This window comes from Liolophura sinensis, chromosome 10 (genome assembly GCF_032854445.1).
Source record: "Liolophura sinensis isolate JHLJ2023 chromosome 10, CUHK_Ljap_v2, whole genome shotgun sequence".
Classification (NCBI taxonomy): Eukaryota; Metazoa; Mollusca; class Polyplacophora; order Chitonida; family Chitonidae; genus Liolophura; species Liolophura sinensis.
In genome coordinates, this window is record NC_088304.1 from 32046810 (window position 1) to 32059520 (window position 12711).

General features: G+C 44.6%; 1 protein-coding gene across 3 annotated transcripts in view; it reads right to left on the bottom strand.

Annotated features, from left to right (window-relative positions):
* LOC135476782 (uncharacterized) overlaps window positions 1-3517 on the bottom strand; it is a 17390-nt gene extending 13873 nt beyond the window's left edge. The window contains exons 1-2 of one of the 3 annotated variants that reach the window (XM_064756912.1): window positions 3213-3517; window positions 761-895 (exon numbers count right to left, since the gene is read on the bottom strand). In XM_064756912.1, coding sequence (XP_064612982.1) covers window positions 761-895; window positions 3213-3378 — 301 coding nt within the window. In that variant the 5' untranslated portion in view covers window positions 3379-3517. Of the gene's footprint in view, window positions 1-414; window positions 672-760; window positions 896-3212 lie in introns of those variants that run through there. The other 2 variants (XM_064756914.1, XM_064756913.1) reach the window with 2 other exon arrangements.
* Window positions 3518-12711: the final 9194 nt, after the last annotated feature.

The window sequence follows — 12711 nt, forward strand, 5'->3', positions numbered from 1 at the left end:
GAGGTTTAGAGACTAAATTTAGAATACCATGTGGATACCAATCAGAGACCTTTAGAGAGTATCTGAAGGGTAAAACAAAAGGACCAATGAGAACTATCAAGGAATCAGTGATATGAGGAAAGTAGTACCATACTGGAATGGAGTGAGATATAGATAATTTGTGATTAACATGAGGGAAACAGTACTGTATGGGAGGATGGTGTATGTTTAGACAGCAAACGGGGTGTATAGCACACTTCTATTCTGAAATTATCCATGTATAGAACTTAAAAGACAACACATAATTTAACTTTAGTTTTCTCGAAGAGAGTTGGAAACAGACTTAAATAGCCACAGCAATTTAGTTCTGACAAACGTCCTAACTCAACTCTTAATTTCAACTCTTAAAATCAACTGTTAATCTGGAATTCTTACTTGGCCATGGGATGCTGAAATGATGCCGCTTCACCTGTACCTCACGCTTATATGGATAAAAAGCAAAACAGGGTTGACGTAAGTGGAAATTGCTGCGCTCCCGAGTAATAGAAATAACTCGAGTCAGATTGGTTTCAGTTGATACCATGAGGGCGCTTTACACATCATTTTGTGTGCAACATCACAAAAATAGAAACATTTGTTTTTTAAACTTCCTCTGGGGGTACTTGATCGATACATATATACATTGGTCTGGTGTTGTCTTTTCTTTTAAAGGATTACAAGAACTAGCCAGATATATATAAAACTCGTTTATATTTGAATACTTGAGGTTTCAAGCACCGACCTAGATACTGTAGAGTGTTGATGAAAGTATTCCACTTTCCCTTATCTTCGCTCTCCTCCAATGTCTTCAGAAACACCTCGTTGGCATCTTCATCTCCTTTCGTCTTAAAAACTCTCCGCACTTTGGATGAAAAGGCTGAAAACAGTAAGATGTAGGTTGCTTCTTGTTTCCGGTAGTATGCAAGATTATTTTCACTGCTATTGGTGTTTATGACAAGAGCTAACGAAAAAGCAACAGGGAACTGTTTTACGACGCAGTTGCAAATTGCACGTGTTTTCTTGAAAAACGAAAGACAATGAACAAACAAGGGAAAAAGGCTGAAGTCAGACTTAGGAATCTGACTAATTTCCAACGGAAATCTTGCAGCAAATCCCAATGGCGATAAAACTGACCCAGACCATAGGCAATTTGTAACAATTCCAGGCTCGGTTTAAGCGGTCTACTCTTCTGTTATTCTCTGTAATAGCCTACTCTTTCTGTATAATAGTTGTCCTCGCATAACAAAATAGCACTCGGCAAATGAGGCGGTGTAACGGAGAGTGATGCTTTCCTACAGAGCTTGGATTCGGCCTGTTAAGGCAGAGAATGTTCCCTGCCTTCAGAAAACTAGGCCTATTTGAGGGTACCTGAATGGCCCCCTAACGATAATGAGGCACTTTCACTGGTGATCATTATGTGCCGATTTTTCTTTCAATCGAAAGACCTGTGTCTTGAGCGTTAAAAACATACCATCACATAGATAACTTTTCATACAAATTGGTAAGAATTCTGTGCATAATTTTGACATAGGTGTGAAATTTTTTGACCTAACCAGGTTGTTTTGGATTAGCAGTGGTTTACACTCTTCGTGATGTTGTTAGGAAACGTTATACATTACCCCCCTTGGCTATTAATGCTCTGGCCCCGGGTATCACGAAACAATCTTAGACTTAAGTCAAAATCAAGACCACTTGCAAATTTTTATTTCTTTCATAAAAACTGCAAAATCTTGCGTGACAGCGTAAACTCTAGGTAAGTTATTGAAATAAAAATTTCAGCTAAAATAACGAAAAAGAATGTACAAAGTTTCATGACTGCAATTCTTGTCGCTTGGAGACCCCGGGGCCTGGGGTTTTATTATGTTTCAAAATATATATTTTAGCTCATAATTTACTTCTTTATTTTTTAGCTTTACAGACTGAACAGGAGATTTTTGACAAAGAGTCAATCTGCGCAAATCTCAAAAAATGTTTGCTAATATTTTGGAATAGCCCACAAAATATCTTTTCACAAAATATTAGCCTCGTTGGTGCATCCTTTAAAATCCATAATAATGTTCGTAAACTTTATAAAGCAGGTCACCTTATAGCTTTTCAAACATAAGAATTATATTAAGACCGACAATAAATAGTACAAATACCCGTCATCTTTTCTAGAAGGCCAATAATTTTAGACATAATTGGTAAAAATAAAAACTTTCCTTTGATCTGCGGCTATGGATTTTTGCGCAAAAATTCCGCTAAATCCTCTTTGGCGTGGTTGTAAACATGAAAAGAACGGAGTGCTTTGGCCTTAAAAACTTGTAATACGTTAATTAAATAGAATTATCACTTGTTTAAGATTGCAAGGCAATGGTCTGAAGATAATGAAAGTAGCGTGTTTTGTACTTCGGGAGAGTCTTACTACTGAAGAGGCGACTGCCACATTTCTTTGTGAAAGCCTTTCTAGTGTCACTACCCAAGACATCAGGACATAACACAAAATGACGCCCCTGCCTACAGGAACAGGAAATAGAAATTAACGAAACATTTACAACAATGAAAAAGTTCGAGTGTCCGCATTCAGTACAGTGTTAGTTTTTCCATTTCTTAATGGGCCTATCTTAATTTTTTTAATGCTCGTTGTTTAACATTATACAAAACAAGATTTTTTACTCCCGCGATGACTGTCAGTTTTATGGGCGAGGAAACCAGAGTGCTTCGGGTAGAAAACCATCGACCTTTGGCAAAGTTACTAACAGACTTTCCCAATTGTGACATGCAGAAATACAGACCATATTGGTGGAAGACAAGTGGTCTTCAACAAACTATAGCCTGAGCAAACGGCAATTCGAGGTGTCGTCGATGCTTAGGCTAATTATTGTCACAAAGGCTCCATAAAAAAGTCAGGGCGTCGGCAATTTACAAATTCCCGGTTGAAGGGCTGTTTTGAACTCTCCCCTCGTTTTAAACTCACACCTCGTGAGTCCTAATGTTTGAAAGGCAATCACTTGTTACAACTAGACCACTAACAGCAGTGTTACACATTTGGGCACTTGGGAGAATTACACAGTCTATGCCTAAATGAATTAAATTACAGCATATATCACGTGACCATTACAGATTACGTCGTGTGACATGGGTTGTGATATTGTAATATTACAAAACTATAATAGGCCTAAATGCGTCATATATTACTTCTCACTAGTATTTACCGCGATCAAATCCGTCTATCACTCCACAGACGTTTGGCAGGCATTCCGTACAGCGCAGGTAGCGGATAAACATCGGTCTGTTGTCACGCAGATTCCGGCTGACTTTTTTACTGAAGCTCAGCTCCGACTCTTCAGGATTCCGCCTTTTGCATGAGCTGGTCGCCATTATGTTGCTGTACACGTACAGGCCTGCAGCTTCGTACTTCGCACTAACCTACATATCTCGGAATTCCCAACAAGTTATGCTCCCGAAAGTTTCATAGATATACATGTATGGCTTATCCAGACTAAAAAGCCGAGGGTGTCGAATACGTCATGTCTCAAAATATAAATGACTATAATGACAGTCCGATGCTCATTCAAAGTAAACTTGATGCTTGATTGCCAATCTCCAACGCGGTCTACGCCCGATAATTTACCTCGGCTGTTTGTGGTAACTTCTGTTCAATTGTCTGTATGAATACGTTTAGTGAGTTTTACATGACTGTGGACCGTCTCCTCTTAAGTGCTTAAGTGTCATCGTCTCAGCACATCTGTAGTGTCTCGTATTTCAACAGCTTGCACCAGCCTTGGGATCATGAGCTGCATAGTTTTCCAGTATAGGTGAAGAACGTGCTTAGAGTGCCGAATAGGTCGAAAATGAAAGTAAATCGTCAGTTGTCCGTGAATGCGTTTTATTTTTATTTGTTGTATTACTGGGTAGAAAACTTTTCGTGTGGTGCATTATGTAATCTAGATCCTGTAGTCCTTAATACAGGGGCCTCTGTGGTCGATGTAGTTAACACGCCAGCGCGACGCATCGCCCAGGAGGCTCTATCCGTAGCTAAGCTGGACGTTCCTACCGTAACGCCCAGCTGCGGATGGTCGTCGGTTCCCCTGGGCCCTGTCCAGTTTCCACCCACCCAAATAATGAAATATTTTTGAGTACACAAATCAAATACATAGGTAAATAAATCACTTTAATACATATTAAATGGAATATTCTACAGAAGGGCAATCACTTAAACAACAAAACCACCTCATCGCTGCGAGGTAGCTCAAGTGTTACTGGAGAGGTAAATAACCAGTCACGTGACTTTAATAATTTGGCCTTATTTCATTGGACCTGCACACCGATATGACCACAATTAGCTAGTACATGGACGTGTAATACTTGCGAAAACAAAGAGACATTCTCCAAAAGCCAGACTGCATTATATGAAATCAGCGGTGTTATCAATCAGGCCAGCATATAATGTTAGAAAATGTTATATCTGTAAAAAGCATATTATGTTCATCACAGAGTCATACGTTCAACTGTATTTTACACTACTGAGGCACAAGTAACAAGTCCTTGGATGAGGTCATGTCTCAAAATATAAACTTTTGGGCACTGACAGCAATTCTCACAGCTTACTTTCGATTTCGTTTCGCATGCATTGGTTCGGTCGTCATTAGTAAGATGACTGCTTCAAGTGTAAACCCTGTCAATTTAGTCGTTCGTGACTTTCTTACACTCTGCAGGTCGCATGCAGTGCTAAACGCTTGGTCATGTATGTATACACTGTACCACTTACCTAACATAAGAGGTCATCGAGTTTAATAAATTCGAAACGTCGGCGTTTAAATCAAACAAACAAACCAGCGACAGAAGAACCGACCCGGAAGATACGAGGTGGTGGCTACGTATATTGTGCCTCTTGTGGAGATCGGTTAGCTGACAGGAACAGTGTGACATGTCTGGGTGGAGATGTCTGTGCGTTGTGACGGGTGTACTTGGAAGGTGTCGAGGATGTGAATGATGTGAACGTCCGCAACACCAGTCTGCAAGGGATAATCCATTAGCCGATTTCATGTAGAACGTGTGTTTACTTGTAGCGGTCTATGATAGGATTTCGCTAACGCTCTAATCATGGCAGCCAGAGACCGGTCCAGACAGTTCCGCTACAGCCAAAATGTCACGAGAAAATTCGACACACACAGGCCATATTTCGTGAGGCGTCTTCGCTGTACAGATTTTCTGCCTCATATGACGGACGTTCAAGGGTTTGATTATGGTATGTGTAGTATATGTGTCTTATGGCAAGTGAGACTATGTACACTTACGAATGCTAATTGACAATTAATAACCGAGAACACATCATGTCACTGTAGACATTCATATACACATTGTCACATTGATCACACATTATAGACGACGTCAGTGAACATAATGTATGTCCATGTATCTCCACTGTGACGTCACCTGTAATGTCTGATAAGTGTGCTAATTTAACCATAATATGTCACCATCGACACACATTAACCCTGATATGTCACAGTGGACACACATTAACCCTGACCCGTCACAGCGGACTCACAATAACCCTGATATGTCACAGTGGACACCCATTAACCCTAATATGCCAAAGTAGACACCATTTGACCCAAGTATGTAACAGTGGACACATATTGACCTTGATTTATTACAGTGGACACACATTAACCCTGGTATGTCACAATGGGCAGACACTAACCCTGATATGTCACAGTTGACACACATTAACCCTGATATCTCACAGTGGACACACATTAATCCTGCCTATATCACAGTGGACACACATTACCCTGATCTGTCACAGTGGGTACACATTAGCCCTAATATCTCACAGAGGACACACATTATTCCCGATATGTCACAGTGGACAAACATTAACCCTGATATGTCACAGAGGACACACATTAACCCTGATATGTCACAGTGGACAAACATTAACCCTGATATGTTACAGTGGACACACATTAACCTTGATATGTTACAGTGGACACACATTAACATTGATATGTTACAGTGGACACATTATCCCTGAAAAGTCACAGTGGACACACTAGAACCCTGAAATGTCACAGTGGACACACATTAACCGTGATATGTCACAGTGGACACACATTAACCGTGATATGTCACAGTGGACACACAGTAACCCCAATATGTCACAGTGGACACACAGTAACCCCAGTATGTCACAGTGGACACACATTAACCCCGATATGTCACAGTGGACACACATTAACCCTGATATGTCACAAAGGACACACATTAACCTTGATATGTTACAGTGAACACATCTTATCCCTGAAAAGTCACAGTGGACACACCATTAACCCTGATATGTCACAGTGGACACACATTAACCTTTTTGTGTCAACATATGTCACAGTGGACACACATTAATCTTGATATGTCACAGTGGACACACAGTAACCCCAATATGTCACAATGGACACACAGTAACCCCAATATGTCACAGTGGACACACATTATCCCCTATATGTCACAGTGGACACACATTACCCAGATCTGTCACAGTGGACACACATTAACCCTGATATATCACAGAGGGCACACTTTAACCTTGATATGTTACAGTGGACACATATTATCCCTGAAAAGTCACAGTGGACACACTAGAACCCTGGTATGTCACAGTGGACACACATTAACCATGATATGTCACAGTGGACACACATTAACCGTGATATGTCACAGTGGACACACAGTAACCCCAATATGTCACAGTGGACACACAGTAACCCCAGTATGTCACAGTGGACACACATTAACCCTGATATGTCACAAAGGACACACATTAACCTTGATATGTTACAGTGAACACATATTATCCCTGCAAAGTCACAGTGGACACACATTAACCCTGATATGTCACAGTGGACACACATTAACCCTGATATATCACAGAGGGCACACATTAACCTTGATATGTTACAGTGAACACATATTATCCCTGAAAAGTCACAGTGAACACATATTATCCCTGAAAAGTCACAGTGGACACACATTAACCCTGATATGTCACAGTGGACACACATTAACCCTGATATGTCACAGTGGACACACATTAACCTTTTTGTGTCAACGTATGTCACAGTGGACACACATTAATCTTGATATGTCACAGTGGACACACAGTAACCCCAATATGTCACAGTGGACACACATTATCCCCTATATGTCACAGTGGACACACATTACCCAGATCTGTCACAGTGGACACACATTTCCCAGATCTGTCACAGTGGACACACATCAACCCTGATATATCACAGAGGTCACACATTAACCTTGATATGTTACAGTGGACACATATTATCCCTGAAAAGTCACAGTGGACACACTAGAACCCTGAAATGTCACAGTGGACACACGTTAACCCTGGTATGTCACAGTGGACATATATTCCCTGATATGTGGGGATTAGCACAATCTGGGGTAAAGACACAGTGTCAAAGTGGAAACACATCTACTAAAATGTCACTATGCAACCAGTTACCAGAGGACATGTGTCAGTGTGATTCTACATTAACACGCAGTCAGTGTGGTCATACATTAACACACTGTGTCATAATTGGTATACAATCCCAGACTCTATCTCTCTGGTCATACCTTAACATACTGTGTCACAGTCAACATACATTGGCAGACTGTACCACATTAGGTGTACATAAGGAAGATGTGTCACAGTGAACATACATTGGTAGACGGTATCACACTGGATATACGTTAACACACTGTGTCTCAGTGAACATACACATGTACACTGGCAGACTGTATCAGATTGGGTGTACATTAGGAAGCTGTGTCACAGTGATACCTTGACGCACTGTTTCAAAAGTGGAGATACATAAGGAAACTGTCACAGTGAACATAGATTGACAGACTATATCACACTGGGTATACGTTGGAAAACTATCTCAGTGAACATCGATTGGCAGACTATCACACTGGGTAGACATTAGGAAACTGTCTCGTTGAACATATCTTAACACACTGCTTGAAAAGCGGACATACATTAGGAAACTGTGTCACAGTGAACATACATTGGCTAAGTGTCACAGTAGACATCCATTGGTAAAGTGTCACAGTAAACATCCATTGGTAAAGTGTCACAGTGGACATACATTAGCACACTGTGTCACAGTGAACATACATTGGTAAAGTTTCACAGTGGACATACATTGAGAAATTGTCACAGTGGACATACATTGGCAAAGTGTCACAGTGGACATACATTAGCACATTGTGCCACAGTGGACATTCATTACCAGATTGTATGACAGTGTATATACATTAACAAACTGTGCCACAGGAGGCACACTTAAGTACATTGTGGGGGCCTCCATGGCTCAGTTGGTTAGCACGCTAGCGCAGCGTAATGACCCAGGAGCCTCTCACCAATGCGGTCGCTGTGAGTTAGTCAAGCTCATGCTGGCTTCCTCTCCGGCCGATACGAGGGAAGGTCTGCCGGCAACCTGCAAGTTCTCGTGGGTTTCCCCTGAGCTCTGTTCGGTTTCCTCCCACCATTATGCTGGCCGCCGTGGTATAAGTGAAATATTCTTGTGTACAGCGTAAAACACTTATGAGATAAATAAATAAATAACACAGTGTGTCACAGTGGACATACATTACCAGATTGAGTCACAATGGACATACATTAGCAGAGTGTCGCACTGGACATAGAAAAACAGAGTGTATCACAGTGGACACACATTGGCACACTGAGTCAGACTGGACAAACATTAACAGACTCGCACTGCGCATACATGAACATACATTAGCAGACATTAACACAGTCACAGTGGCCATAGATTAATATGATGTATCAAACTGGACATACAATAACATGCTGTGTCATAGTACATATGCACTGACCAACTGCCAGACTGGATATACATTCGCAGACTCACACCCACATACCTTAATGTGCTGAGTCAGACTGGACATACATTCGCAGACTCGCACCAAACGTACCTCATCGTGCTGAGTCAGACTGGACATACATTCGCAGACTCGCACCGAGCGTACCTCAACGTGCTGAGTCAGACTCGACATACATTTGCAGACTTGTACCGAGCGCACCTCAACGTGCTGAGTCAGACTCGACATACATTCGCAGACTCGCACCGAGCGTACCTCAACGTGCTGGGTCAGACTGGACATACATTCGCAGATTCGCACCGCTAATACCTCAACGTGCTGGGTCAAAGTGCACATACATTCGCAGACTCGCACCGAGCGTACCTCAACGTGCTGAGTCAGACTGGACATACATCCGCAGACTCACACCGAGCGTACCTCAACGTGCTGAGTCAGACTGGACATACATTCGCAGACTCACACCGAGCGTACCTCAACGTGCTGGGTCAGACTGGACATACATTCACACATTCGCACCGAGCGTACCTCAACGTGCTGAGTCAGACTGGACATACATTCGCAGACTCGCACCGAGCGTACCTCAACGTGCTGAGTCAGACTGGACATACATTCGCAGACTCACACCGAGCGTACCTCAACGTGCTGAGTCAGACTGGACATACATTCGCAGACTCACACCGAGCATACCTCAACGTGCTGAGTCAGACTGGACACACATTCGCAGACTCACATAGAGCGTACCTCAACGTGCTGGGTCAGACTGGACATACATTCGCAGACTCACACCGAGCGTACCTCAACATGCTGGTACAGACTGGATATACATCTGCAGACTCACATAGAGCGTACCTCAATGTGCTGGTACAGACTGGACATACATCCGCAGACTCACACCGCTAATACGTCAACGTGCTGGGTCAAAGTGCACATACATTCGCAGACTCACACCGAGCGTACCTCAACATGCTGGTACAGACTGGACATACATCCGCAAACTCACATCGAGCGTACCTCAACGTGCTGGTACAGACTGGACATACATCCGCAGACTCACACCGCTAATACGTCAACGTGCTGGGTCAAAGTGCACATACATTCGCAGACTCGCACCGAGCGTACCTCAACATGCTGGTACAGACTGGACATACATCCGCAGACTCACACCACTAATACCTCAACGTGCTGGGTCAAAGTGCACATGCATTCGCAGACTCACACCGAGCGTACCTCAACGTGCTGAGTCAGACTGGACATACATCCGCAGACTCGCACCGAGCGTACCTCAACATGCTGGTACAGACTGGACATACATCCGCAGACTCACATCGAGCGTACCTCAACGTGCTGGTACAGACTGGACATACATCCGCAGACTCACACCGCTAATACCTCAACGTGCTGGGTCAAAGTGCACATACATTCGCAGACTCGCATCGAGCGTATCTCAACATGCTGGTACAGACTGGACATACATCCGCAAACTCACATCGAGCGTACCTCAACGTGCTGGTACAGACTGGACATACATCCGCAGACTCACACCGCTAATACGTCAACGTGCTGGGTCAAAGTGCACATACATTCGCAGACTCGCACCGAGCGTACCTCAACATGCTGGTACAGACTGGACATACATCCGCAGACTCACACCACTAATACCTCAACGTGCTGGGTCAAAGTGCACATGCATTCGCAGACTCACACCGAGCGTACCTCAACGTGCTGAGTCAGACTGGACATACATCCGCAGACTCGCACCGAGCGTACCTCAACATGCTGGTACAGACTGGACATACATCCGCAGACTCACATCGAGCGTACCTCAACGTGCTGGTACAGACTGGACATACATCCGCAGACTCACACCGCTAATACCTCAACGTGCTGAGTCAGACTGGACATACATTCGCAGACTCACACCGAGCGTACCTCAACATGCTGGTACAGACTGGATATACATCTGCAGACTCACATAGAGCGTACCTCAATGTGCTGGTACAGACTGGACATACATTCGCAGATTCACACTGCTAATACCTCAACATGCTGGGTCAAAGTGCACATACATCCGCAGACTCACACCGAGCGTACCTCAACATGCTGGTACAGACTGGACATACATCCGCAAACTCACATCTAGCGTACCTCAACGTGCTGGTACAGACTGGACATACATCCGCAGACTCACACCGCTAATACGTCAACGTGCTGGGTCAAAGTGCACATACATTCGCAGACTCGCACCGAGCGTACCTCAACATGCTGGTACAGACTGGACATACATCCGCAGACTCACACCACTAATACCTCAACGTGCTGGGTCAAAGTGCACATGCATTCGCAGACTCACACCGAGCGTACCTCAACGTGCTGAGTCAGACTGGACATACATCCGCAGACTCGCACCGAGCGTACCTCAACATGCTGGTACAGACTGGACATACATCCGCAGACTCACATCGAGCGTACCTCAACGTGCTGGTACAGACTGGACATACATCCGCAGACTCACACCGCTAATACCTCAACGTGCTGGGTCAAAGTGCACATACATTCGCAGACTCGCATCGAGCGTATCTCAACATGCTGGTACAGACTGGACATACATTCGCAGACTCACACTGCTAATACCTCAACATGCTGGGTCAAAGTGGGCATACATTACATTCACATATATATATGGACACATGGGACTTACATTACAGTGAACATACTTGAACACAGTGGACTGATTTTTCAACAGACTTGCTGACATCACAGTGGACTTGGACCAACACATGGTGCTGGCTCCACAGTGGACTTGGACGAACACATGGTGCTGGCTCCACAGTGGACATGCACGAACACATGGTGCTGGCTCCACAGTGGACATGCACGAACACATGGTGCTGGCTCCACAGTGGACATGCACGAACACATGGTGTTGGCTCTACAGTGGACATGCACAAACACATGGTGCTGGCTCCACAGTGGACATGCACAAACACATGGTGCTGGCTCCACAGTGGACATGCACAAACACATGGCGCTGGCTCCACAGGGAACATGCACAAACACATGGTGCTGGCTCCACAGTGGTCATGCAGACGAACACATGGCGCTGGCTCCACAGTGGACATGCAGACGAACACATGGCGCTGGCTCCACAGTGGACATGCAGACGAACACATGGCGCTGGCTCCACAGTGGACATGCACAAACACATGGCGCTGGCTCCACAGTGGACATGCAGACGAACACATGGCGCTGGCTCCACAGTGGACATGCAGACGAACACATGGCGCTGGCTCCACAGTGGACATGCAGACGAACACATGGCGCTGGCTCCACAGTGGACATGCAGATGAACACATGGCGATGGCTCCACACTGGACATGCAGACCAACACATGGCCCTGGCTCCACAGTGGACATGCAGACCAACACATGGCCCTGGCTCCACACTGGACATGCACAAACACATGGCCCTGGCTCCACAGTGGACATGCACAGACACATGGTGCTGGCTCCACAGTGGACATGCACGAACACATGGTGCTGGCTCCACAGTGGACATGCACGAACACATGGTGCTGGCTCCACAGTGGACATGCACGAACACATGGTGCTGGCTCCACAGTGGACATGCACGAACACATGGTGTTGGCTCTACAGTGGACATGCACAAACACATGGTGCTGGCTCCACAGTGGACATGCACAAACACATGGTGCTGGCTCCACAGTGGACATGCACAAACACATGGTGCTGGCTCCACAGTGGACATGCACAAACACATGGCGCTGGCTCCATTGTGGACATGCAC